General features: G+C 54.6%; 8 protein-coding genes across 9 annotated transcripts; 4 read left to right on the top strand and 4 right to left on the bottom strand.

Annotated features, from left to right (window-relative positions):
- Nucleotides 1-384: 384 nt before the first annotated feature.
- Nucleotides 385-1,531, top strand: H310_08682 (hypothetical protein). Its single transcript, XM_008874533.1, has one exon. The coding sequence runs from the start codon at nucleotides 442-444 to the stop codon at nucleotides 1,486-1,488; it is 1,047 nt and encodes a 348-aa protein (XP_008872755.1). The 5' UTR covers nucleotides 385-441; the 3' UTR covers nucleotides 1,489-1,531.
- A 567-nt stretch (nucleotides 1,532-2,098) lies between these two features.
- On the bottom strand, nucleotides 2,099-3,224 carry H310_08681 (hypothetical protein). The gene has a single exon (XM_008874532.1). The coding sequence runs from the start codon at nucleotides 3,162-3,164 to the stop codon at nucleotides 2,220-2,222; it is 945 nt and encodes a 314-aa protein (XP_008872754.1). The 5' UTR covers nucleotides 3,165-3,224; the 3' UTR covers nucleotides 2,099-2,219.
- A 1,394-nt stretch (nucleotides 3,225-4,618) lies between these two features.
- Nucleotides 4,619-5,165, top strand: H310_08680 (hypothetical protein). Its single transcript, XM_008874531.1, has 2 exons — nucleotides 4,619-4,702; nucleotides 4,764-5,165. Exons 1-2 carry the CDS (start codon nucleotides 4,672-4,674, stop codon nucleotides 5,105-5,107), a joined length of 375 nt encoding a protein of 124 aa, XP_008872753.1. The 5' UTR covers nucleotides 4,619-4,671; the 3' UTR covers nucleotides 5,108-5,165.
- On the bottom strand, nucleotides 5,109-8,899 carry H310_08679 (hypothetical protein). Its single transcript, XM_008874530.1, has 8 exons — nucleotides 8,403-8,899; nucleotides 8,277-8,342; nucleotides 8,140-8,227; nucleotides 7,885-8,087; nucleotides 6,933-7,832; nucleotides 6,297-6,863; nucleotides 5,686-6,176; nucleotides 5,109-5,630 (listed from the first exon to the last, which is right to left on the bottom strand). The coding sequence occupies exons 1-8, from the start codon at nucleotides 8,871-8,873 to the stop codon at nucleotides 5,198-5,200; spliced, it is 3,219 nt and encodes a 1,072-aa protein (XP_008872752.1). The 5' UTR covers nucleotides 8,874-8,899; the 3' UTR covers nucleotides 5,109-5,197.
- Nucleotides 8,900-9,680: 781 nt separating this feature from the next.
- H310_08678 (hypothetical protein) lies at nucleotides 9,681-10,772 on the top strand. Its single transcript, XM_008874529.1, has one exon. It carries the CDS (start codon nucleotides 9,720-9,722, stop codon nucleotides 10,641-10,643), a length of 924 nt encoding a protein of 307 aa, XP_008872751.1. The 5' UTR covers nucleotides 9,681-9,719; the 3' UTR covers nucleotides 10,644-10,772.
- Nucleotides 10,773-11,258: 486 nt separating this feature from the next.
- On the bottom strand, nucleotides 11,259-14,565 carry H310_08677 (hypothetical protein). The gene has a single exon (XM_008874528.1). The coding sequence runs from the start codon at nucleotides 14,551-14,553 to the stop codon at nucleotides 13,636-13,638; it is 918 nt and encodes a 305-aa protein (XP_008872750.1). The 5' UTR covers nucleotides 14,554-14,565; the 3' UTR covers nucleotides 11,259-13,635.
- H310_08676 (hypothetical protein) lies at nucleotides 11,276-14,577 on the top strand (the record flags this gene model as incomplete). The annotated part of the gene is made up of 1 exon (XM_008874527.1): nucleotides 11,276-14,577. The coding sequence occupies one exon, from the start codon at nucleotides 11,276-11,278 to the stop codon at nucleotides 12,860-12,862; it is 1,587 nt and encodes a 528-aa protein (XP_008872749.1). The 3' UTR covers nucleotides 12,863-14,577.
- A 1,617-nt stretch (nucleotides 14,578-16,194) lies between these two features.
- H310_08675 lies at nucleotides 16,195-24,021 on the bottom strand. Of its 2 annotated transcripts, XM_008874525.1 has the most exons (9): nucleotides 23,288-24,021; nucleotides 23,067-23,155; nucleotides 20,482-22,883; nucleotides 19,112-20,191; nucleotides 18,831-19,050; nucleotides 18,273-18,781; nucleotides 17,801-18,203; nucleotides 16,532-17,724; nucleotides 16,195-16,474 (listed from the first exon to the last, which is right to left on the bottom strand). In XM_008874525.1, the coding sequence occupies exons 1-9, from the start codon at nucleotides 24,004-24,006 to the stop codon at nucleotides 16,319-16,321; spliced, it is 6,771 nt and encodes a 2,256-aa protein (XP_008872747.1). In that variant the 5' UTR covers nucleotides 24,007-24,021; the 3' UTR covers nucleotides 16,195-16,318. The 2 variants fall into 2 exon arrangements, with proteins under 2 accessions (XP_008872747.1, XP_008872748.1); XM_008874526.1 differs by lacking the exon at nucleotides 23,288-24,021 and having other exon boundaries at nucleotides 23,067-23,217.
- Between the last annotated feature and the right edge of the window lie 2,362 nt (nucleotides 24,022-26,383).

The following is a 26,383-nucleotide window of genomic DNA, read 5'->3' as shown; positions in this document are numbered from 1 at the left end:
ATTATCCCTCGTGAGTTTCGAAAGGCGCCGAAGTTCAAAACTTCTATAAATGAATGCCCTTTCCTTACTCAAATCGTCTGGAACTCATGGATATTAAAATACACAGAACACATGGACTTTATAAGAGACAAATCTCCCACACACGACGCTGGGAGATGCCTTGTCCAACAATCACCTCTGGAAACAAATATGGCACTAAGTTATTCAACTTCCAAAATCAAAGCATTTTTATGCATGATTCTTTAAATATATTGTGCTCAGCAAGGAAGGTACAATTAAATGTATGTTTGATTCAAATAAAAAGTGCTATTTTACATTCGACATGATTTTGAAATCGTATCCGGACGGCCGGTTTTCGCGGGGTTTCTGGTGTTGGGCGGGAGCGACGAGATCGATGGAGCTGGCGGTCATTTTGAAACTTACTGAGCAACCCGTCACTTCATGTCGCCTTCCAACCACGAAACCAGTGCCGTCGTGGGCATGTCCGAGTACAAGCTCCGTGAGCTCAACGGTGAGCTCGCACCGGAGCCGTTCCTTGCAGAAAATCCGAACAGGTTCGTGCTCTTCCCGATCCAACACGCCGACGTGTGGGAGATGTACAAAAAGGCGGAAGCGAGCTTCTGGACAGCGGAAGAGCTAGACTTGGTGCACGATCAACGCGACTGGGTCAAGCTTACCGACAACGAACGTTTCTTCATCACGCATGTGCTGGCGTTCTTTGCCGCGAGTGACGGGATCGTGAACGAAAACCTCGCGATGAACTTTAGCAATGAAGTACAAGTGCCTGAAGCCCGGTGCTTCTACGGGTTCCAGATTGCCATTGAGAACATTCACTCTGAAGTGTACTCGCTCCTCATCGACACGTACATCAAGGATGCCACGGAAAAGGACCGGGTCCTGCGTGCCATTGACACGATCCCCTGTGTCCGACGCAAAGCCACCTGGGCTTTGAAGTGGTGCGACAATAAGCGTGCTGCCTACGCTGAACGTATCGTTGCCTTTGCCGCTGTCGAAGGCATCTTCTTCTCGGGGTCGTTCTGCTCCATCTTCTGGCTCAAGAAGCGAGGTCTAATGCCGGGTTTGTCCTTCTCGAACGAACTCATTTCTCGCGACGAAGGTCTGCACTGCGACTTTGCGTGCTTGATGTACTCGAAGCTCGTCAACAAGTTGTCCGACCAGCGCATCCACGAGATCGTCGGCGACGCCGTCGCGATTGAGAAGCAGTTTGTCAGTGAGAGCCTGCCCGTGGAGCTCATTGGCATGAACTCGTCCCTCATGTGCGAGTACATTGAGTTCTGCGCGGATCGCCTCCTCGAAGCCCTCGGCGCCCCCAAGCTGTACGCGGCCAAGAACCCGTTCGACTGGATGGACATGATCTCGCTCCAGGGCAAGACCAACTTTTTCGAGAAGCGCGTCGGCGAGTACAGCAAATCTGGTGTTGGTGTTAGCTCGAGCGACCAAACGTTTACACTGGACGCCGACTTCTAGACGTGCTGTAATTGCCTCCCTAATCTATCGTTCCATTCGTCCCTGGTTGTGTTCCGCATCCTCCACACGCGCGGGCACCTCTTGGCCAACCTTAAGCGTTGGAATTCGTCGAAGTGGTTGCCCCCATGCCACTGCACGAAGAATCCTATCGACAGAACCAGGTCCATTCATTCGGTGACGCCAATCGTCGCGTCGCTACGGTGTAGCCCAAAACGGCGGCACCGCGGTCATGTCACAACCTGGACGTGCTCGAGCCTTGTCGTCACGTCAAGTACACTGTATGGTTCGTACACGTTGCAACTGGATGGCGTCGTGGAAACGTGTGGACGACAGTGCTCAGGGTGCTCTATCGACGGGAAACCAGAGGTACCGGTGCAGTCGCGTAAATGAAACGTACGGCGCTCATCGACTGTTTGGAATCTCTCACATGCCGCACTGCGATAGTCGCTCGACTGATTTTTCGGGGCGACCAAATTCCTTCGTGGAGCATGCAGTCGTGGAGTGGAGACAGCTGGACGAGAGGTCGGTGGCGCGGCAAAGCACGCACCAAGTGAGCACGGGCGTGATCTACTTGCCAGCACCAGTCCCTTTTTGACCGCATGGCCGCCGCGCAATGTACAACGCAAGTGTGAATTGTTGTTAAATAGATGATAGAGCTCTCGTCAATTCGAAAGCGCAATGTTGTTGCACGAAGGTCTTGATGCACTAGTTACCAAAGTTGTTTTTGGTTTTCACTTGGGCCGTGCATCGGCCGAGATCTGCGCCATGAAGTCCATGTTCAAGTCCGCCTCGCTTTCATCGGCATCCACAGACGGTGCTGCGGCACTTTCCGCTTGCCGGACGCTGTCATCGTGAAGATGAATGCTTGCTAAGTCGCTCACACTTCCTATGCCCTTTTGCAGCTTGGAAGGTTTCGCACTGCCTCGATCGTTGGTGCTGCTGCCCGTCGAGCTCATGTCACTGATGCTGCCAAAGCTATGGACGCTCGTCCGTTTCTTCGAGTCGCGGCCATTCGAGTTGTTAGTGGACTGGCTACCACTAGTTGACCTGCCGCCACTTTGGCGTTTGGTCGGGGAATCGACAAACTCCCCGTTCGCGTCGACCACGACGCCTGCCGACGGCGGATGGATTTCCACAAACTTATCGACCGCAAATGCACTGCGACGAGTCTCTTCATCAAGAGTCGAGCTCAACGCTTCATCGTTCGTGGCATTGTCAACACCGACGTCGGTGGTGAGGAAGTCGCGGACGAGCTCAAAGACACGGCCGCTGCAAACTGGGCACCGTGGGGCAGTCGTGAACGTATGCGACGCGAGCATGGCAATGAACGCTTGGAGCGCGAGTTGGCGATGGCGCAGCACCTCGGTCGTTTTGGACGAGAACAGGTGCTTCTTGGGAAAGTCGAACTGGCGAATCGCGTTTTCGTAGTGCTTGCAGCCAGGGCACATCTTGGCTTTGCTTTCTTTGAACGTGAGGAGAAGCTCCTTGCGGAGGGCTGCAAAGTGTGAGTACGGCCGGAGGACCTCCCACGTCTTTTGCGGTGTGATGTGCGTCGTCTTCATGAGGACCTTGTAGTGGACTTTGTCGCGGACCTTGGTCACCATGGGGATCGCGACTCGGACGCTGCATTTCAGGTCGATGCCGGCGCCATTTCGAGAGTAGCTGAACCGTTCCATGAGCGTCAGTGCGGGCCGAACTCGAAATGGCCATTGCCCTTGGGGATGAGGTCACAAGGGGCAGCTCTCTAGTGTGGTTGGTATCTGCTGTGCGCGTTTTGAGTGGTCCGCCGCGACGAAACGAGCATCTCGGATTGGCTGAAATCCCAACCGCCATGGGCGTTGGCCAATCAAATGTGTTTCCTAATCAACTATCGATCGAACATTTTCCGATTGCGAGCAGTGGTGGCAAGGAGTGGCTTCGCCGCGGCTGGCCGCGTGTTCGAGAACATCAAGGGCGTGCGGTGGTGGCATGTTCTGGAACGGATGCCGGCCATAGCCAACGAGCGGCGCTTTGGGCGTGTGTAGTGGCATTATGTGGCGGAGAAAACAGGCGCGTTGGCACGAGTCGGTCAGGTTCGGCGGGTAGCCGACGCGGGCCGTTAGACCAAGGTACGCGATGAATAGCTGCTTGTTTGTGGGAGTGCCTGCGTGTGTGATTCATGCAGGGATGTATCCTAGTTGGAAACGACGGCAGCGCTGTTGCCATCCTTTGCGCATCGCCACTTGTCGTGTTTAAGTTGGCATGCTTGCCTATACTTGCATGCAACATTTGCATTGAGCTTCATTGGACGACTTGCCTCCGAAATCAAGCAGAGTCCATTCGGGTGTCCACCGTGGATTCCATCAAGTACCTTTTGCCAATTTGCATGGAGCCACAGCCGCTGCGACGATTCCCAGACATGACCTCTCGTGCTTGCAAAACAAACATATAGCTCAAGCTGCATCTTCGCTCCACTTCTCGTGCCGAACAAACTCCCAATGTGCTGTTGTTGTCTCGGATGTCAAGGCTATGTGGAAACCCATCCAGCGCTATGGCCCTGCGACAGCGTTGCACGCATCCATGAATGTTCACTTCACGTTCAACCTGTGTTTTTCATCGAGACTAGGCCACTGACAACGTGGCCAAGTCATGTGTTTCCCTTGTGGCAGCTCGTAGAGCACCACTTTAGGCGAAAGGTGATGTGGTGGAATGCAATTCCATTGTGGCGGCCTTACGCATATCATTCAAGGTACACGTGATGGGGTGGAATGATGAGCACATGGGTTCCTGCGTGGAAGGAACCCTCGCACAGTATGCTTTGACAGCATGCAGGGCACTTGTTTTCATTCCACCACCTCACAGGCTTTTCACCCCGCGCATGGTGCAGCCCTCGTCCTCGGCGGCTGTTGTTTAAGTTGGATTATCCGGCAAGATGCGGATCATATCCGGAAGACGACGGCACCGGACGTTCTACGCAATAAAATTGACATTCCAAATGTTCTCTTGGTATTTGTATGAGAATGGCTGAAGTTTAAAAATAACGCCTCTGTCGCTCAACTCACTTGGTTTCAGTATAATCATCCAATCGTCGATCAAGAGTGATGGTCGATCTCTCCCAGAGGTTGCCTTCTGATTGGTCAAAAATGAAATCCCCGAAACGAAGAAATCCCACACGCCGCAGTTGAGAATTTCCACAGCGCCGCCATGAACTCGTTCAAGAAGGAGCACCCATTCGGTAAGGACGCGCTGGTCCGCTGTAGCGTGGCCTTGACCTCATGGAACGTGCCGTGTTGTAGAGAAGCGACAGGCGGAAGCGCAGCGCATCCGGTCCAAGTACCCTGACCGCATACCCGTTATTTGCGAAAAGGCAGACCGAAGCGAGATCCCAGACATCGACAAGAAGAAATACCTGGTCCCCGCCGATTTGACAGTCGGCCAATTTGTGTATGTGATCCGAAAGCGCATCAAGCTCAGTCCTGAAAAGGCGATCTTCATCTTCATCAACAACGTGTTGCCCCCAACGGCATCGCTGATGTCGAACATCTACGAAGAACAGAAGGACTCGGACGGATTCCTCTACATCACATACAGCGGCGAAAACACTTTCGGGGGAGACAACCTGGGCTTCCTGGACGAATAGACTTGGACTGACTTCTATATATATATGTCGATTCCTTTGAATACACTGGACTCCCGTATGTGTGCGTGTTTTCACGAATATTACTGCATTCTATCGGAATGCAATCGTTTGCATGCCTTTCCCCACGACCACAGCTTCAATTGCGCCGCCATCACACCGGCGCAACGCGACCCCAGCAATGTCGGCACATTCCGAATACGCCACACCGCGCCGAGTCCATTCGTGACCGCCGTTCATCTCCCACGCCGTCACTCGCTGATCGTACCCGGCGGCCACAACGACATCATCCATCGCTTGTATCGCCTTGAGGGCCGACGCGCTGGCGTTCCTCTTTCCGTGCAAATGGCGCACAGTGATATTCGATCGGTCCGTGGCGTCCACAGCCGCATGCGCGATACACTGATCGTCGCCGCCGCTCACAATATCAAAGGTCGTAGCGCCCGTTGGCCGGATGCACACGCAGTTAACTCCCATGTCGTGAGCGCGGTACTGGTACACCTGGCGCGGACTTGCCACTTCACGCCTGGATTCACACATCTCGAGTTAAAACAACACCAGCGGTGACAAGTCTGAGGTACCGTGGGCAATAGCTCAGCAGCGGCGCGACATCCCACACGACGACATAGCCATCGGTGGCCCCCGTTACAAAAAAGCCGTTGCTGGTCAAGGCACAGCTCAAGATGGGTTTGTTCGTGTGCCCTGTCCACATGAGATGGAAGCTCAGGCCCGTGAGTGCGTTGGCCGTGAAGAACGCTGTTTGGCCTTCGCTGTTGGTGGCAAACACCGCGAGAGTGGCAATATCACCATGGGATGCCATCGTGGCATCCCCACGTTCGTCGTCGAGAAGCGCCGTCGCCGACAGCGCCAGAATGCGCTGATCTTGTGACACGTTGGACGGTGTGTGCTCTGCGACGTGGTCCAAGTGCCCATCGACGACGCGCCACAAGTGCAGTGACTGCTTGCCTCCCCCTGACACGACCCAGTCACGGCCCACGACAGCGAGCGATCGCACGTTGGTCCCATGCATCGTCACCGCGTCAATGCAATGGATTTGCTTGTCGAAGGTCGTCTGCACGAATGAACAGAGCAAGGGTTAGCCGCCATCTCAAGCAATACACATTCAAACACACATGGTGCAATTCCAGTTGGACTGGCTGGTGTTGGTCCGGCCAGGATGAAGACGACTTACATGGACGGAAAGCGGGCTGGGAACGGTGACGACGCGGTGGAGCCGCAACGCGCAGTCCTCGCCGCCCGTGACGATCCACGAAGTACAAGCGGATGGATCGAGAAACGCCACGCAGGTGCCCATTTTGCTGTGATGATGGCCGTGCCACGATAGCGGCAGAGGGCTCCGTGTACCATTCAACGTGGTCGACATTGGTTGGAGGGCATCCGTGTGCACTTGAAGGGCCGTCGTGCCGGGCGTTGTGAAGGCAAACACGTGGGGTGTTCCTGTCCGTTCATTTGGATCGAAAAAGAGAGCGTGTGGTCGACGGTAGCCGCCGCACTCGAGCGACATCAACCGGACGGACTGTGTGACGTTTACCAAGATGGCTTGGGCTGCGTGGAATCCAAACACGACGAGGTCGTTGTGACGAGTCCAGTGCATGGTTTTGAGGGTCGACAGGCCTTTGATCCCCACGCGACGCACGGCGTGCAGTTGCTTCGACTCGCCATGCCATCGCAACGTGCACACAAACCCGTCGTGGCCGCAACTGTAGAGCAGCTGGTTGCGCCACAACAGCGACGACACCTAGAGTTGCCACCGCCTCCAGTCAGCACCGCCATCCTCGCGAGTTCGATGGAGAAGCACACGTCGTACCACATCCTTTCCGTGCACTTGCCATTGCACAAGCATGGGCTGGACTGGCAGCAATGCGTGGTCTGTCAAGTTGTTCACCGCCCGATCGAACACACACAAGTTTCCCCGTGCGTCGCCACACCACAGCAGCGTGCGATCGTCGTTGCCGCCGTCGGTGGTGGGAATGGCGAGCGCGGAGATGCAACCATTTTTGCTTGGGCACTGATACGTTGCGACAAGTGTCAGCGACGACGTTGGGCTATGAAAGGTCCACTCGCGCAGTGTCAAGTCGACTCCAGTAGTAAACACGGTCACGCCGCCGATCTCTCGATGGCTCGTTTCAATGATCCAAATCGACATGATGCGACCCATGTGGCCCTGCACTATCGCAAGCTCTGCGAGTGAAGTACCCGAAAGCATGCGAAGGTGTCCGGTGACATCTCCCACCGCGATCAAGTCGGTCGTGGCAGCAACGCAGCACACGTTGCTCTGGAACTGCTGGACGACGGCTGGGGCGTGTGCACTCCACGACGACTTTCCAACGTGGCCTTGGTCACTGATCCACACGATACTCGACGCGAGCGCGACCAAACTGCGCACGGCCATCGCATGGTGGTTTTTCTTGGAGCGCTCTGCCACAAGTCCTCCGTCGTTTGTGGTTGCAGATGGAGCCACGAGCGTTGGCACGGCTTTTACGTGAACCAACGATTGGTTTGCAATGTGTGAGTCAACATCCCACAACTTGATCGCATTGTCGCCGCCGCCCGTGGCCACCCAAGTCGTGTGGATCGGATGCACTGCGACGCGCCACACGTTCGTATCCAAGTGCCCGCTCAATGTCGCCAAACACTCGCCAGCGACGCTCCAGACTTTGACCGTGGCATCTTCGCTCGCACTCACCAGTCGACCATCTCGCGTAAACTACTCGGCGCGCCGTGACCATCACGGTCGAATGGGTATGCAAAAGCATCACCTGGACATCCCACACACGGGCTGTATGGCCCCACCCACGAAATCGGCTTTCGAAAGCATGCTGCAGGTTGACTGCACGAGGAAGCGCCACGTCATCACGCGCCGCATCGTTCAGATTTGACCAGAGCTGGACGGATCGGTCGTCGGACACTGACGCAAGCTGGCGGCCTGTCGCCGACCACGTCAACTGGAACAACACGCCGTCTAGTCAATCCAATGATCTATTTTCGAGTGGCGTCATCGCAGCATTGCGTACCATGCCGGTGGAGCCGCTGTGTGACTTGGGCTGCGCTGGAGGTCGAAGGGTCGTGGTTAAGAGGCGGAGGATGCCACAGCAAAATGTGCTACGAGGGAGGCCAGGTCGACCACCGTTGACGTGCAATCAATTCAAACCTGGAAGACGGTTCCAGCCGCGACAATGAGCGAATCAAGCGATCGACCGTAGATCCCCATTGCGTACTGTGTTGGCACATCAATGTCAACGATGATGGCACTTGGCGACGATGGATTGGGACGTACCAAAATCGTGCGTTCGGTACATTGACACCGTTGAAGCATGGCTTGCGTGGACGGGTCCCAAATGTGCACCATGTTGTGGGAGAGACCGACGGCTATCTTTGGCAACGCCACCTTCGAGCTGTCCATGTCGTCAAGCAGCAGGCGCGCGTCCAAGATCCAGTCCATGCATTCCGTCGCCACAATCGATGGAGACAACGGTGTCACCTCGGAGGACGAGTCAGGAAAAGACGTGACCAAGCCCAGTTGCTTTTGCCCAAAGCACAGCACCAGCGATGAAGTTCGCGTCCGCCCAATGTCGATGCCATGGATCGTCCCTTGCGACCAAATCGAGAGCGGCGACGTGAACATCTTGCCTGTAGCAGAGTCATACACGTACAGCGTGCATCCCACCGCGGCATAGAGCAAGGAACCGTCGGCGGAGAAGTGGAGCGCCGTCACCGCGCCGACGAACTCGCCTTTTGTCACGTCCATCGTTGAGGTTGAATCGATTGGCAACTACTTTCACAATCGCTAAGTACGGCGTGACCACTGTCGCACATAAATGGGTTCGCGCCATGACGTGGCAACCTGTGCGGACAGCGAAGGGGACCGACGAGGTGCTTCCTGTCGGCCCTGCGAGCCGCGCGAAGGCCAAACGCGCCGACGACTTGCAGAACCAACTGTCTCTGTGGGCCACGCACTTGTGACTGGCGTGGGGGAGGTTGACGAGCGCCCATCGACCTCGCAAGTCCGCCGGTTTCAGCCCGTGCTTGAACGAGAAAACAGTACCACGAACGTGCTCTCATTCTGAAGGTATGGCGTGCAGTGGGGGCGTCGATGCCGAATACCTGCGAAGGCGGGTCGACGATTGAATGGAACCCACGTAGTGACGAAGTTCCATGCAGTGTTGGAGGAAATCGACCCAAGAAATCAAAACCATGCCCACCGAATGATACGAAAAAGTCATGGAAAAAATGAGACGAAAATCAAGATGGGAGACAATCCGTGCATCCCAGCAAGATAGACCTGAATTCGCCGTGCGTGGCGGTGCTGCATCAGCACGTCGATCGTTGGCCGTGAGCACCGACGTTCATGTACTCTTGACGCCTTGAGCAGCACCAACATGACGATGGGGCCATGTCGAATAGCATACGAAATGCTTGGCGAGCTCGGTGGCCCGACGCGTTGCACGATGCTATACAGAAGAGCGAGCTCGCTTGCCGCAAGCCATCCAAGCAGCTTCGCATGATGTCATCACCTTGTAGAATTGCCAACATTCCCAAGTGACCATCATTTGCATGACAATTGGGCGACGGACGGTGCACTTTGAGTTCACCGATGGAGAACCCGGTGCTGCGGCAGATCCTGCTGGGGTGCTATGACGACGGCAGCCCACTGCGCCACCTGCGAAACCAGCGAGGCATCTTGGAGATGATTATTTCCAGGCTCATCGCAGCTTGGACATCGCATATTGACCTGAAGACGCGGGGTTTCTTACACCTGGGTCGACGTCGAGATGCTCCCGTTCGTTGTATTCCAGGGCGCGTGCCACGACGAATCGTATTTCCCCCGATGTGGCAGAATTCGAACAGCACGTTCCATGTCAACATGATGCCGTTCGTGATGGGCGACGTGACGACATTGCCAGAGCCTTGCAAGCGATATGCCGACATGATCGAGGCGTGTTTAGCGTGCGACAGCAGCGACGAGTACGGCAAGGTGGGTTACCTAACCATCCACGAAGGCATGGTTGAGGCTGGAACGTCCCAGCGCCGCGGGGGCCTGCACATCGAGGCGGGCGGCGGTGGCGGCGTCGCTGAACGAACAGAAGACTTCTATTGGGGCATGGGGAGCTTCCAGCAAAACTTGATCTACGGTGGGATCTACATGGCGTCGACTGAGGCTAAATCTTGTGCTGTTTACGACGTTGTGATTGACGACTCGGCCAACGTCGTCGGGGCGCTCGGGGATATCGAGCATTTGCGGTTCGTCCTCGCGAAACACGGCATTCGACCGTCGGTGATTCGGGCGAATGAGCTCATTTGGATGACCGATCGTACGCCACACGAGTCGCTGCCCCTGGAAACTACGACCTTTCGGCAGTATTTTCGCCTTGTGACGAGTGGCGTGTCCCACTGGTACGCAGATCACTCGACCCCGAATCCCCTTGGCACTCAGCCCACAGCCAAGATTGTGCAAGGCAGCAAGTTTCAAGAAGAAGTCGATGCAGCTAAAGCGCCTCGAAAAGACCTTTCCTCATGATCTGAGCTCGCAGCGCTCGACTGTGTGGCAAAAATCATTGCTAAGCAATTACCTTGAGCAGCAATGAAAATTGGATTTTCGTCTCGGTCGATTGAAATGGCAGGTCACACATCATGGAATCTGGAATTCTTGATCCATGCCGCTTGCATGACAGTGTGTGCTTTGAATCACGCTTCTTCTGAAATGGGAAGTATTTGTCTTGAGGTAGGAGCATTCCAAACACTCAGACGGAAACAAGGTTCCACGTGACATGGGGAAACCTGAGTCCATACATCAAAGCGCATCTTGTACGATGATGAGCATGTGTCCCTGTCTATCCACCTTGTCACTTGCAAGTTGTTGCTGACGAGTCTACCCGTTTCACTCCCTTGACTCCACGCCCACGGAAAGATTCATAGCTGTGGAAGAGAACTTCATCATGCTCGCACCTTGTCCACAGACATGTGCAATGAAGGTAACCGCAGTCATGCTACATATCGTGATCCACGAAAGCACTTCTCGCGTAGTTGTTGCCGACCGCCGCGCTCCATATCGTGCAAACTTGGAAATGGCGCCAAAACGCACGCACGGTTCGCAATTATCCGGATCATTTCGGATATTACTTTCGGCGGGTGGTGGCGCCAGAACAGATTATGGCGGAGATGGAACAAGTGATCAGCAGCGCATTCTGGGGCCACAGCAACGGCGTCCTCGTGCTGAATGACTCGGGTTTGTTGTGGCGGTCGCGGCAGACGGAAGCACAGAAAAAGGTTGCGAAGGAAGACCTGGTGAGCATGCTCTGGTCCGCCATCGGCCCAAAAGAATACCACTTAAAGGTTACAACGCGAGGTGGCAAGACCGTGCGGTTCACGGGCCTGAAGCAAAGCGATGTGGACCTTATCCGCACATTCTCGCGAGATGCACTCGGACGCGAAATGGAAGAAGAGCGTCTGGCGAGCTCAGGCGGGAACTGGGGGCATATGCAGTTTCAAGGGTCCAATTTGAACTTCGTCGTGCAAGATCAAGGGGTGGGGATGGACCTCCCACTCGACTTGATCGCACAGTGCGCCATGCCCGCGAAAAACGAAGTTGAACTTCAGTTCCACGAAGACGACACCGTCGCGGGTGACGAAGAATCGCTTGTCGAAATGCGACTATATATTCCAGGCGACGCCGACGATGGTGTGACTGCAGAAAGCCTGAAAGATGAGATCCTCGAGCGAGCTAACATCAGTCACGTCACGGGCAAGAGCATCGTTGAACTGGATGAGAGCATGGGCACGTTCCTCACTCCACGTGGTCGGTATGCCGTTGAATTGTACGGGTCCTTCTTGCGCATGCACGGGAAGACGTACGACTACAAGATCTTGTACTCGAACATCAACCGGTGTTTCCTGCTTGAATACCCGAACTCGACCAACACGGCGTTCGTTATTTCGCTGGAAGAGCCGATTCGACAGGGGAAGCAGGGGTACCCCCACTTGGTGTTGCAGCTCGCGCGTGACGAAGTCCACATCGACGTCAACCTGAGCGCGGAAGAGATCAAAAAGTACAACGGCAACATCCACGAGCGCATGTCGGGCAGTCTGCCGCAGATCGTGGCGACCTTGTTCAAGTTTATCATGGGCAAGAAGGTGTACACGTCGGGCAAGTTTGTCACGCACAGTGGGGACCGCGCCGTCAAGTGCGCTGTCAAAGCCAGCTCGGGTGTCCTCTTCCCGCTCGAAAAGTCGTTCATGTTCATCCACAAGCCGACCACATTCATCCGGTACGAAGAAATCGATTACGTCGAGTTCCAGCGGTATGCGGGGCAGTCTGGATCGAGCGCATCGCGTAACTTTGACTTGCTCGTGAGCTGCCGCGGCGTCGGACAAGAACAGCCGTACGAGACGATCTTCAGTGCGATCGATCGCCGGGAGTTCCCTGAATTGTCGCAGTTCCTCACGTCCAAGAAGCTCAAGATCCGCAACTTGAAAGACACGCAAGCGACGAGTGCAGCTGGCGGATCTGGCGGCGGCGCTGCCAAAGACCGCGCTGCCTTAGACGACGAACTCGGCCCCGAAGAAGGCGAGATTGACGAAGAAGAGGAAGATGATTCAGACTTTGGCGGCGGAGACGATGCTGCGTCCGGGTCAGACGACTTTTCAGATGAAGAATTGAGTGGCAGTGACAAGGACGACGACGACGACGAAGAAGATGCCGGCAAGAGCAAAAAGAAGAAGCACAAAAAGAACGAGTAAAAACAGAGATTTGCACACCGTTTAAGCAACCAACTTGAAGGCGTCTTTTTCGCATCCTCGTGCTTCTGTGCGCTGTGTACATCAAATGCACTTTGCGCACAGACCCAAGACAGGTTCACCTGCATTTGTGTGTGCACCGGCTGAAATAGTCCTCATTCTTTTGTTTTAACCATGGACTTGCTTTCACGAGCGTCGTGTGCCTCCATTTGATGTTTTCCAGGGAAAAGCAGGCCGCTGGGAGACATCCTGAATCAGCGCGAGTTTCCGAGACGCAAGAAGGCGCGCGCCGTCTTGTCGAGATGCCCGAGCTGCCAAGAACCTTGCAAATCGCAGCGACCACAATGGTGGCGCAGCAGACTCCCGGGATCGCAGCTCCCCAGCACTAGCTATTATCCTGTCAGCGTGTGTTCTCGCTCGTGCTTACGACTCGAATGCTGCATTGAAGTGCTCGTTTTGGTACAATAGCTCAGCAAGGTGCTGAAGAGGTCATCGTCATCGAGGGAATTCTGCCGCAAGCGTGCCTTGAGTTGAAAGGACTCGTGCTCCGCGTTGCTCATGTGTTCTGGAACGGCAAGCCTTGCACGTTGACGACGACTTGACAAGGCACGAACAACAAGTTCCGACTTCAGCCCAACGTGCACTTGACCGTGTTCGCACCATGCATGTCAAGGTGGCTTCCATGACGCAAAGGGCCAGCCCCCGATGGAATGCCCAACCATACATCTCGAAACGTGCACTGCAAAATGGCGTGACTAGAACCAAGACCGGTCCGTTCAACTTGTGCCAGTTCTGGAGCGCTTCATGGGGCGCTGGGATGAGGTGGCGGCGCTGCTGTGAACACGCTTGCACGCAGACTGGATTCCCAGAGGGTTCGGCGTCCAGCGGTCTGCATCCCAGCACAATACACCGCTCGTGGTCAAACTAAAGAACTGGTGAAACGCCGTCGCCGCAAGTGGCAGCGACTCGTGTGGAGTCCGATCGGTCATCCAAATGAGTTCGCTCCGGTCGACGTGTTGTGGGATGACGCCGCGCTTCGCCAGAGCTGGTCGCAAATGCTCGGCATCCCCGCACGCCCGAGCGAATTCTGTTGTGTCTTGAAGCACAGCATCGCACACTGCGAACGAATTGGCGACCGACGATGCCACGAAGATTCCACCGTATAAGCGATGGTGCGTCGACCAGCCCAAGGACCGCTCGTCGCTTTCTGCCAACGTGCCGCTGCCGCCGCCTGTTTCAATGCATAGACCAGTGCGCAATTGGGATGTTCCAGCCTCCACGTTGCCTTCGTGGATCGTAATGTACCCCACTTTCCCACGCTCGTCGCTTGTACTGGCACGAAGGCATGTCTCGATGATGGTTTGGTACCGCCGGCAGGACGGCGGTAAGGACGTGGCATCGCCCATGACAAATGGCATCATAATGATTCGCAAAGGCGTCTCTTTTCCACCACGTCCCCAACGTGGTGGGAACGTAACCTTCCGCGGCAGTCGCCCGTGACCGTATGTCCCTGCTCGCCGGCCAAGACGCAAGAAACCATGCGTCGTCGTGTCAACATGAGCTTCCCATGCCACCAAGAGCCTTGCGAAGATCAGTTCCAGAACGCTCCTATGGCCACGAAGCAATCGTAGAGGGCTTCCGCTATCATGGCAGCCAAGCACCACCACGCGCAGAACTGGGTTCTTCATCCACATGGCGGCAACAAGGAGATCGAGGAATTGACATCCCAATTCGAGTTTCGACGTTTTTTCTGTAACGTTTATCCGGAAAACGTTGTAAATTTCAGAGAAATATTCTGGTGGATATTTGACCAGCAGCCAATCCAAACCATCACAAAAGACAAACGATTGCTACATCACGAAAGGTTCATCATATCGCCAGAGGTCAGAGCAGGTCACACGTGCTGGTATCGCTGCGTTAGAATATCCCCAGATGGGGAGAGGGGTTTCCTCAATTTCGGGGCAGTTGGAGTCGCCACGCAAATATCTGTGTCGAAGTTGACGACTGCTGAATTAACTCGAAAATCAGCCAATCAAAAAATATTGGATCGAAAATCAGCCAATCAAACAATACTGGATCGAAAAACGCCATGGAAGGGCCGCTCGACTTGGCCACGAATGGACGTAGCGGAAGCAATGCAGCCATGGCAAAGTTGGCACGACTTCAAGTGAGCTCTGCATTCTTGCTTGGACCATCATCACGACGCTCGTCGACACGTTTGCGCATTGGTACGCCACGTACGGCACGTGTCCTTCGACTTGGCGTGTGCTTGTCCCGGAAGGCACTTGCTCTCTACGTACGTGCATGAAAGGTCGGCCACGCTGGCGCAATTCAACGTGATCGACCGGCTTGTGTGTTCCTACAATACGACTTTTCCGTCCAAAGCAACTCAAGGCTCCTCGTGCATGTGGCATCTGCCTGTGGGCACTACACTTCAGCGATTTAGCCAAGTATTTGCTCGCGATCGGGCGGCACTGCGGAAGGGAACTCGGCTGCTGAATACGACCATCTCCGGATCGTGCAGCTCCTGCATCAGCACTACACCGAAGGCTGTGCGCGCAATGGATTCGGCAGCTGCGAACTGCCAATTGAAGTTTGTCCAGTGGCTTCACCTTCATCGGACAGAAGTTTGCACGACCAACTTGATGGACAGAGCCAGTGACCGTGGTCATCTTGAATTTGTACAAAGGCTGCATGAACATCGTTGGGAGGGTCCACTGAACCAACTATGGTCGGGGCGGCGACGCATGATCATCTTGAAATAGCACCGTGGCTCCATGTGGCTTGCAAACAGGGCTGGAGGCTTCGAATCGCTCTACCTCATGCACTGCGCTGTGGCCCACTGGGGCGTGATGTACTCGGCAAAGTCGACGACTCTCGTCTCGAGTCTGCTCAACACTCTGATGTGGACATACTGAGGACCGCACTCTCTTGCTTCAGTGGAGCGTCGATCTTTTTTACCGCGCCATGTCCTCCCTTCGACTACCAATGCTGCAGTACGGTCGTCCAACTCATTCGTCCTGGCTGCTATGGCTGGCCACGTGCCCATCGTTCAGGACTTGTTCCAAACGAGAAACGTTGTGGCAAGGCACGAAGCCCATCGACGGGGTCCTTCGCGCCGACCCCATCAAGACATCGCCTTGCACCGCAATTGCAAGCCGTCGCCAACGAAGCCATGGATGAGCAAAACGACATTTTGGCCGATATTCAAGAAAAATGGCATCAGCAGCAGCTCATTACGACCACACATGAACCACGCGTCCATCATAAAAGTTTTCGAAACACGAGGAGCTCGACTGAAAACGGGGCAGGTTTCCTGTGAACGATGCGTTGGTCCAACGACATGGAAGGCCTAACAAAATGGGACGATCGACAAAGAAACGATGCGATGGCAAGGTGGAATTTTGCCTTTTACGGAGGATGCACAGGTGACAACTGCGCGATGAATGGAAGGTCGAGTTACGGTCGTCCCACGCTCCGCCGCACTCGTCGCGAGCTCCGCGAAGAAGTGCCCGATTTCTCTGGCGTCTTGTTGGTTGGTGCTTCGTCAAGTGCCTCGTCAGCGTCGCTGAGGATGTCCTCGTCGTCGTTGGCCCGCTTGCGCTTGGCCGGAGTCTACACATGTACTGGTGTAAACCATGCGCGAATACCCGACGCAACAACAAATCCCACCTCAAGGCAATTCGTGCAGCAAAAACTGTCCTCGGGCTTTGTATCGACGCAAGTCGGATGAAACCACGCAAAGCAATGCATGCATATGACGGCGGCGGATTCGACCCAGTCGTTACAACTGCATCGATGCAAGTGGCACGTGAACTCGTCGTCTGCGTCAAAAACGCCGTTGTCGGCATGAGCGCAGTGAAGGTGAAACACATGTCGGCAAGACTGGCACGGAATCGACGCGCCTTTGGACTGGCACTTGGAACACGTGGTCGTTTTGGCCTTTTGGATCACTTGGGCTGGTTTCGCCGTCGACGTAGACGGAATGCACGCTGCGTGAACCACCGTTCGTTTCTTGTTGACGACAATGGCAGGCATGGCAAACGGCAAATTGGTCGTCGCTTGGCGTCCACACAATTCACACACGCCGTCAACATCGACATCGTCGTCGTCAACGGCGGCGTCAGCTCTTTCGGAACTCGCTTTCCCACGTCGTTGCGATGGCGCGGTGGCAGGTTTCTTGTTCTTGATTGGACGTTTCTTCTTTACGGGTGAAGCAATGTCTTCGTCCGACAAGTCGTCGCCATCCTGGCCATCTTCGTGCACGGAGGCTTCGTCGGAAGAATCGCCAGCCGCCGCCCCAGACGATTTCGTCCAACGGGCACTGCTCTTGCCTTTATGAAATGTCGCAGCTGAAGTAGACACGATGGCTTTTGACCGGCTTCGTTTTGTCAGAGGTTGATTGTCTTCATCGTCGCTGTCAAGTTTCTTGGGGCGTTTGATGGTGCGACTGTGCCGCTTGGATAGTGCGAGTGGCGCTTCGTCAGCAGACGATTCGGGATCTTGACCATCGGCGACATCCTTTTCAACTTCGTCATCGTCTTCCTCGGCGTTGTCGGCGTCGTTGTCGTCCACTTGCACGACAGTGCCTTTCCCCGCCTCCAAGTGGTCGGCGCAAATCATGTACGCACTCGAGAGTTGAAGCATGCGCTGGTTCTTCAAGCACTTGACGTGGAAGCCCTTGGGGCAATGCGTGCAAACGAGTAAATGCGCCTTGGTAGAATCGCCCTTTTTGCACACGGCGCAATAGTGACTGGGACACCGAAATCGCTTCTTTCCCACCCATTCAACGTGAAAATTGCTGCTGTGCATGCAATTCAGATGGTAAAATCGACCACACTTTGCCATCGCACATTGCGTAACACCTGTATGTAGACTCTGTCAGCGACGATCCATTCATACAACATTCGAGGGTCCACGGGCTCAAGCAGCGAGCGTTACCTTGCTCGGAGCCCATCTTGCCCACTTTGCCACACGCCAGACACCGATGTTTTCCCGCTGTGCAGTCTGGGCAATGCCACTTGGCATCGCTCGGTTCATCTTTCAAGCCGACGCAATCGAGATGAAACGACCGGTGACACGCCCCGTCGCAAAGTAAGAGAACGCCACCTTCGCCGCACAATGTGCACACATCTCCGCTCGTGCCTTCAAAATCATCGGCGAGGGACTCGCCTGAGGCTGTGAGCGAATTTGTGGTCTTGAGTTTCTTCCATCGCGTGCGACGACCATCTGTGGACTTGGTAGATCGGCGGACGGGAGAGCTCACGTCTTCCAGGCTCACCGTGTTGACACGGCAACTACGGACACGCGACTTGGACATTTGATCAATATACTTTTCAAAGACCTACGAGCCAAGGGGATTCAACGTCATCGTACAGAGCAAAAACTAACAATCGAATGGAGAATAGTCTACCTTGCGTTGGTCGGCTGAAAACTGGTCCTTGATCGCGACAAGCTTTTGCAGCATGTTGATGGCGACTTCATACTCGTGCTGGAAAATTGAATCCTTTTCTTTTTTGTTTTCTCGCACGTCTTCAATCAGTTGGCCAAGAGCTTGTTGCAATTGTGCCATAAACTTAGCCTTGGTTTGTCGTGATGCCAGCGCCGATCCATCCTCGAGTTTTTTTGACAGCATCTCTACACTGATGTGGCCGAGGACCTTTTCCCAGAAGCTCGGGTCGTTCACGCTCAGATCACCCGTGCTTCCTTCAGCTACAAACGACGTCTTGTCAAATACGATGCCGCCTTTTTTTGACTTTTTAGCGATCGGGGCATCGTCGCCATCTTCGCCTTCTTCGTCAACTGCATCCAACTGCTTGTTGACGATTCGGACGTGCGCATTTTCTTTTAAGATGGTTTCAATATCTCGCTCGACAAACGATCGCGACGCACTGTCGTCGTCATCCATGAGACCGTACGCTCCTATCCGCCAAGTGAGAGTTGTTCCGACACGAAGTGAGCAACTCCTTGCCCTTTTTCAGCAGCTCGACAAGCATCTCCGCAGACGGTCGTTCCATGTCGTGCGATTCGCTAAACGATCCCGTGCCGAGCACGGCGTGCTCGAGGCCGAGCTTGCGCGACGCCCGGTCAAACATTTCGCTCTCGTACGAGTTTCGAGTCACGAGGCGGTAAATCTTGACGCTCTTCTTTTGTCCAATGCGATGGCAGCGACTTTGGGCTTGCAAGTCATTCTTCATGCGATGTTGTCAGACAACCGAACTATGCGTGTTGGACGGAATGAATGAAACATACCTGAGGATTCCAATCGCTATCGAAAATAATGACCGTGTCGGCAGCAATCAAGTTGATCCCAACCCCACCAGCCTTGGTACTGAGCAAAAAAATAAACGACTTCGAGTTCTTCTTGGAAAACCGGTCGATCGCTGCTTGGCGCGATGTGCCCATGCTCGATCCGTCCAAGCGCTCATAAATGAACCCTTCGTGCTCGCAATACCGCTCGAGGAGGTCCAATTGTCGAATAAACTGGCTGAATATCAAAACTTTGTGACCTTCGGCCTTCAACTTGGGCAGTAGTTTCGACACGAGTACCATCTTGCCGCTGGCTTGGATTGTCGTTTGCATAAGTTTTTCCGGGTCTGGGGCGGCGCCGAGGGCCTCTAATTCGCGCTCTTCCGCGCCTTTGATCAAGAACGGGTGGTTGCAGCATTTGCGCAGCTGAAGTTGCAAGTTGTTTAGCGTTGGCAGCCCGTTCTGCGTCCCGAGGTACAAAAATGACCGGTTCTTTTCGTAAATCGCTCGGTAGTACTGCTTTTGGAGCGTCGTGAGCTCGACTTGAATGATCGTTTCTTCCTTGGGTGGAATGCTCTTCTCGACATCTTCCTTCACGCGGCGCAGTAAGTATGGCGTGAGCATGCGCTGGAGCTGCATCACTTGCTCTTGGGAATGCAACCGGCCGTACTTGTCGTTGAATTCTTCCATGTTGTCAAAGATCACGGGCTCCAAGAAGTTCAACAGCACCCACAGTTCTTGCGTGTTGTTTTGCAATGGCGTGCCAGTCAAGAGAAGCTTCCGATCGACGTTGAGCACGCGCATTTGCTTGAGCACTCGCGACCCCGCGCTCTTCAATCGATGCGCCTCGTCCACAGCCAACAACCGCCAGTGAATGGATTCAAACTCTTCAAAGTCGGCCAATATTGTCTCGAATGTCGTGAGGCACACGTTGAACTTGAACACAGACTTGGTGTGTGTCATGTTAGGGTAGTACCATCCTTGCATGCGAATCAAACTGCGCAAGTCCTTGCCTGTGTACTTGGTACCACGCTCCCCCACGTCATGGTATACGCACACATTCATGTCGGTCCAGTCTTCAATCTACGAATATGCGCCATGGTGCTCGTGAACTTCCTTCCGAGCACGTGACACTTTCATCGTCGAAACTCCAGCTGCTCCATGACGTTGGGAACACAGCCGAGGCCTACTCCCAGAGGCATCCAAACCAAACACATGTTGAAAACGGTAGTAGGGGCAGCAGACGTGCAAGTGTTATAGAGAATACGAATGCCTCCCATGAACATTCCAAAATCCATCCACAACAAATCCAAGATTCAATGACACACACACACACGATCATGTCAGTCTAGTTGTATGGATAAGTTACCAACCTCTCGGCGCCAATGTTGCAAAGTCGACAATGGCACAACGACCAAGAATGGACCGCGAATGTCTTCTTCGGTGCGCAAGTGCTCGAGGAACGACACCACTTGAACAGTTTTGCCCAGACCCATTTCGTCAGCCAGCAAGCAAGACCGCTTTGCTTTCCAGCACGATATCATCCAGTTCAACCCGTCCACTTGGTATGCGCGAAGGGTGCGTCCACCTTTGAAGGTTGGCGATTGTTCGTACGGCACAAACTCTGTCGGGGTCTTGGCGACGATTTGAGCGCTTGCCGCTGACGTCTTTTTCACCGCCAAGAAGCTTGCGAAGTGCTCGTGGGGGTCCAACGTGCCTTTCATGATCCCGGCAAGAACGTGTTGAATCGGGCCGGTGGGAGCAGCGTAGTTTTCCAACGCCGTAAACTTTTTGTGCTTTCGTCCATTCACATGAAGAGGGGACTCGTAGATCAAGTAAGAATACGGAATGTACTTGGACGGAGGCGCGGCATCCGTGTCGTTGTCATCCTCAGGCTCATCGTCGAGAGGTGGAAGCGGCAGGAATCGGCGTTCTATCGTCTTTGCGACACATGCAGGTGGGAACAATGGTGCCGGCCGCGTTGTGTGGAAAGTGAAGAGGACGTAATCTTTGGACGCGCCGATCATTTCAACCACTTGCTTGAACGCCATCCGCGCGGTGGGGGTGTTGTTGATACCGACAAGGACGTCGCCAGGGGCGATCACGCCGGTGAGTTCTGCGGCACCAAGTTGGCCGTTTTGCAACCGCTGGAACCCCAGCACTCTAGCAACGCCGTCATCCGACAGACCAAGACGCATACCGAGCCCATGGATGCTCTTTTGAATCGCAACGTAGTATTCCGTGTATCGATGATGCGGGCCAAATGTGTCCATGAGAAAATGGCTCCACGACGTCATGTCGATCTGCGGGAGGCGCTTGACCGGTGGCTTCTTAATCTTCGGCGGGACTCGAGTAAGGTCCGACGCATACCCAAGGGCAACATGTTCTACCATTGATGCCAGGACGGATGCGACTTGGGCCTCGGGTGGCAGTTGCTTGCGGGATCTCGCGTCGTCGTTATCGTCGTTCGCGTCATCCTCTTCGTCGTCTGCTTCGTCGGATGGTCGGTCAGGCTCCAGAAATAACTGCGAGTACGCAGGCATGTGAACCTGCGGCAGGAGTTCGTTGTCGTTGTCGTCGTCGTCTTCGTCTTCGTCGCTGCTCTCGTCTTCTTCTTCCGAGTAGTCTTGATCCTCGTCTTTGGGCTTGCTAGCCTCGTTGTTCAACAACTCTTTTGTCCACGCGAAAGCTGCAGTGGCAGCCCCACATTGCTTCAACACACGAATGTCCGGCGCGTGGTGATGCAACAAGCAGTGAAACGCAAACAATTGCGCGCGAATCTGCTCCAGTTGCTTTTGATGTGTGTACGCGGGCGTCCCAAGCAGCGACAGGTCGTTCCCTGACATCGTATTGGTCGTGGTGCGTTCGCACGGGCCGACGTGGTCTGCGCCAAGGGTGCAAAAGCGATCCACTGCACAATTCAAGTTGTCTCCGACCGGTTGCTGTGGTTTCAAGTTGTTGGCCTTGGCGCAGCACGGCAATTGACAGGTTGTTTGGAGAATTTCTTTCTCTGTTGGTACTTTCGTCGTCTTGAAGTACCGCACGATTGCGTCGTCATCGCCAATGTCTTCGGCGCGTTCCCACGTCGAGTTACGAATCGACAGACCTTTCCATTGCACAAGGAAGACCGTGTGGTTGCCAAAGAGTCGCAGAGACTGCCGTCGTGATTCTGTCGTCCGTGTGTCCGAATCCAACAGGAACTTGGTGTCGCGGGGAATTGGTGCCGACAGCACTAGTGGAAATGTAGGGGACGCACTTGACCCGACCGGGTGGGTCGCTTGGTCGGGAGCGTTCTTCGTGGCATTCGCATCGTCTTCGTCGCTTGTTTTGGGCAGGCACATGGCTTCATACGTGTTGCGGAGTTCGCAGAATGGACAGTACCACTCGTCTTCCGGAGTTTCATCCAGTGGCGGGTCCAGGCAGTGAAAGTGTAGTTCGTTGTCGCAGCGATCGCAGAGCAGCATGTTTTCCAAGTCGTCGTTGCTGTGGCATGTCGAACATCCAGAGTCCCACGGACTCCAACTCGCCAGGGCATGCGATTCATCCAGTTCATGATGAAACTGTGTCAGTATTTCGGCATCTTCAGCTGCATCCCCCGTCGACGGCAGCAATTTCCACGCAGATGGACAAATGATCCATTCGTAAAACATCTTCTCAAAGTCTTTCGCCAACTGGTCGGCAATTGCCACGATCTCAGACCCCTCTGCATTGAACTCTCGACAGTTTGCAAACACAAGCCGGACGTCCGATGCAAACAGCGCCACGGCAATGGGACCTAGAACCAGTCAAACGTACAAGATGAGCTGGTGCACGATGACCCAGGTGACGTCACATCAAGCCTCCTGAGCGAAAACCCCATGCATGGGGTGGCAAAAAGGAGACGAAGACACAAAGTGACAAAAACTCAAGGAGAAGATAGGTCGGTGGCATGGTTGGATTCCAGGGCATGCGTACGTACCTGAGTAATACACTTCTTTCTTGAGACGGGCCAAGATCGTGCCGAAATCGATCGGGTTGTAAATTACATCCAAATACTCGGGTACCTCCCTACAAAGTGCATGCGTCAATCACGTCTCGATCGCGATCGAACTGTGCCCGCGACAAAGTCGTTCGTGCTCGAAAATACTTCGATGAAAGAGGCGGAAAACAACGCAACAATTGAAGGCATAGGTGACGTACGAGACGTTGACGGGTTGTAAGAAGGGCTCGGCGCTTGGGTCGGCCATCAATCGAACGATAATGCCACGGCATCGCTCCATGACGGCTTCGTGGTGCTGAACGAGGTAAACATCCGTCACGCGCGGGTACTTGCGAGCGTAAGGGACATTCAGACGTCGGTCGTCAATCTTCTTGTCCATGCTTTCGCTGGACACGCCGGCCTGATGATTCAAGATCGTTTCGACGGTCGCGTTCCCAATGTCGAGGTCGTCGACTTCGTCCGTGTCAACATATCCACCCTGCAAACACTTCTTGTCGTACGCCTGAACCTTGTTGCGCTTGATGTGGCCCTCGGGAAAGAACAGTTCGACTTCTTCGTACGTCAACCACCGCATGTGGAGGTGCGACAATCCTTCCAGCTTGCACAAGTACTCGAACGATCCCGTCTTTGGGTGGATCCGTCGACCCAAGATCACTTCGAGCGTGAATTCCTTGCGGATCGTATTCATCTCCTGCGCCATCGTTTTGCGGCGAGTCTCCTTTTCGGACGGGTCGTCGTCGTCGTCAGACAGTTCGTCGTCCTTGCTGTACGAGACGGCCTCGTACTTGGCGCTCTTCCGTCGACCACGTCGTCCCTTCTCTGGTTCCGTCGTCACTTTGACGTCTGCCATGTTCTCCTTCAGGTCCATCTGGAGTTCCTGAAGCTCCATGCGCGCTTCATTCCGTTTCCTCCCGCTCATCGTGTGGATCCTAAATGAACCGAAATTCGTGGGCGCCACTCCCCATGCATTTGCGTCGATGGAATTGGCCAAAACAATTCCATTTTCCCATTGGCTATAAATCCGTCCAACGCTCCAATCAAACACAATCTCGTTGCCATCCCCGAAAATTCGAACGTGCAATTAACGTCCTAATTAGGATATGTGGTCGAATTTCATGCGTTGCGAGCGAAATGCGCACATTGAAACGTGAGATCGCCACGGCCGAGGGACCAAGCGACACCACGACGCCACGAAGGTCCAGCATAGTTGGAGGGGCAGCGAGGGGTGTGGGGGCACGATGGCTTTCGAGGGAAGGGAAGTGGACGTACGCCTCTGCAAGTTCGAGACATGACGAGTGGCGAACGTCGTTTTTGTTGCGGGGCAGGACCACCCACAGGACTGTCGCCGCCCGTGACGAGGTGGGGGCATGTTGGTCGGTTGTGTGTACGATACTGTTCATCCATGTGATTGGCCAAAGCAAGCCGGCGCCGTCATTACGCAACCTTCTCGTGCTGGTGACGGCATGCCGGCGTCGATATTTGCGATGGATGCACGTGCACTTCGTACGGACAATGGGGCAATCGTCGGTTTGGCGTGGATGTTCCAAACCAACGATTGTGTCTGTCCGCGTGTAGGACAGACGCGTTCATGTGGAGGTTTTGGTTGTCCGCTCCCCCGAGCGATTCCCCGTGGATTTGACTCGAGTACGCGCAACCGAGTGCGCTCACATCGCACGTCCAACTCGGACGAGCTGCGGTCGAGCCGCCGTGATGAATCCGATGCGATGGGGGGGGGGTACAATGGTGCGTATTTCAGTCCCACGTGATCGAGTTCAAGTTGGCATGACGTGCAGCCATGCCATCAGTCCGTCGCAACGTTGGCGACGACGCTTGGAGTGCGTCGACTGCATCGTTACCACACGACTGCAGAGGGGCCGCCGAGTCGATGGGGCCTCGCCGTGTAGGCGAATCGCCTCTCCACGACTCGCATCCGGTTGTATTGCGATTGCATGAAAATCGGTGTTCGTTCAGTGCACGTCGCCATTCGTATGGTTTTACTCGTGATCTTCGCCGAGCCCGTTGCACTCGTTGGGTTGCCCAGAGTCCGCCAAGCATGCACCGCCTCCCGCACGCCTCGAAAGGCGGCGCTGGTGTCGCACATGGCGTTTCCACATGGGAAAGTCATCCCAACCACGACAAAACGGTCGCCCTTGTGCAACGTGGATGCACTTTCTCTGACAAAGCAAAGAGAAGTGAATGCGACCGAGCTTACAAGAGTATTCCCGACCCAACCACCACAGCCAATGCAAAACTCATCTGGCGATGCGATAGCTGCTTCCTCGCGTCATCGGCCGCTTGTGCTTGAACGACTTGGAATCCACGTGCAACATCCTGCCGTCCACCCAAAGCACACGGACACGAGGACCATCTTCCCTTCAGTCCCAGTGCCAGGCACTGTCATGCCTCCCAACGACGTACTTGCTTCATCTGCATGTTGTTAGCTTGCTCCATCTGTGAACCATGGTGTCGTCGATCTCGTGCAACGAGACAATCTCCACGAATCTAGACGTCCTGCTGCCCATGCATGTGCTCTGGTCGCCTCGCGGCTTGCAAAGTTGGTTAAGGGGCCATCTAGCGACTCATCAAGCGAACGGTTTTCCCACAGTACACCATAGCACGCTCTCGACACAAAGGCGCCGCCTTCCAACACCGGACGTCGCATAATCCATGCCGTGTTTTTGTGTTTGCACAACGCGTGGCAGACCCGCTCCATGAGTCTGCAAATGGATGGTGGAATTCTTGCACGGCGTCATTCGTGCGCACACTAGATGGGCGACATGTCGACGACAGCCCTTCCGAGGCGGATCGCAGAGTGGCAAGAGAGCATCCCGTTTTCATGCGAAATTCGGGAGGCTGGGCGTCATGAGAGCATTGTGTATAGCCAACAGCAGCTCCAACTACTGCGGCGTGGCGAATCCTGTGGGCTCGCACGACAACAAGGCGGCAATTCCGTTCGCTAACGGGCGCGCTTGCGCACGCCATCGTTTTTACCTGGACCAGCCAGACGGCTGAGATATCTCAACAAACACCCCATCATGATATAACGAGCGTGGATACCGCATTCGCCCACACAAAGCTCCTGCATCGAGGGCCCCTCCAAAGCTTATCCAGCGCGCGCCTCGCCGTGGCCATCGTCAACGGATGCACACACCGCGATCGCCTCGCGAACGTTCCATTGGGATTGGCCAATGTTGTAACGCTCTTGAAAGTCACACGACATTTTAATGCATGTCGGCCAAGATATACTTGATATTTGTATGATTTTTGCCTCGCTTTAAAATTACATACCCGAGTAT

This window comes from Aphanomyces invadans (assembly GCF_000520115.1).
Source record: "Aphanomyces invadans strain NJM9701 unplaced genomic scaffold supercont1.18, whole genome shotgun sequence".
NCBI classification, from domain to species: Eukaryota; Oomycota; class Saprolegniomycetes; order Saprolegniales; family Verrucalvaceae; genus Aphanomyces; species Aphanomyces invadans.
Note: the sequence above shows the minus strand (reverse complement) of the source record. Positions and strands in the feature narration are given on the sequence as shown.

Coding starts and splice junctions, on each gene's coding strand:
- H310_08682 (XM_008874533.1), top strand. CDS start 442: ATGTCGCCTTCCAACCACGAAACCAGTGCCGTCGTGGGCATGTCCGAG.
- H310_08681 (XM_008874532.1), bottom strand. CDS start 3,164: ATGGAACGGTTCAGCTACTCTCGAAATGGCGCCGGCATCGACCTGAAA.
- H310_08680 (XM_008874531.1), top strand. CDS start 4,672: ATGAACTCGTTCAAGAAGGAGCACCCATTCG. Junction 4,703..4,763: donor CAAGAAGGAGCACCCATTCG/GTAAGGACGCGC, acceptor GCCGTGTTGTAG/AGAAGCGACAGGCGGAAGCG.
- H310_08679 (XM_008874530.1), bottom strand. CDS start 8,873: ATGGACGTGACAAAAGGCGAGTTCGTCGGCGCGGTGACGGCGCTCCAC. Junction 6,864..6,932: donor AAGTGCACGGAAAGGATGTG/GTACGACGTGTG, acceptor TGGCAACTCTAG/GTGTCGTCGCTGTTGTGGCG. Junction 5,631..5,685: donor CTGCTGAGCTATTGCCCACG/GTACCTCAGACT, acceptor GTGTGAATCCAG/GCGTGAAGTGGCAAGTCCGC.
- H310_08678 (XM_008874529.1), top strand. CDS start 9,720: ATGGAGAACCCGGTGCTGCGGCAGATCCTGCTGGGGTGCTATGACGAC.
- H310_08677 (XM_008874528.1), bottom strand. CDS start 14,553: ATGTGGATGAAGAACCCAGTTCTGCGCGTGGTGGTGCTTGGCTGCCAT.
- H310_08675 (XM_008874525.1), bottom strand. CDS start 24,006: ATGAGCGGGAGGAAACGGAATGAAGCGCGCATGGAGCTTCAGGAACTC. Junction 19,051..19,111: donor ATAGCGATTGGAATCCTCAG/GTATGTTTCATT, acceptor CATCGCATGAAG/AATGACTTGCAAGCCCAAAG. Junction 16,475..16,531: donor GCTGCACGAATTGCCTTGAG/GTGGGATTTGTT, acceptor GTACATGTGTAG/ACTCCGGCCAAGCGCAAGCG.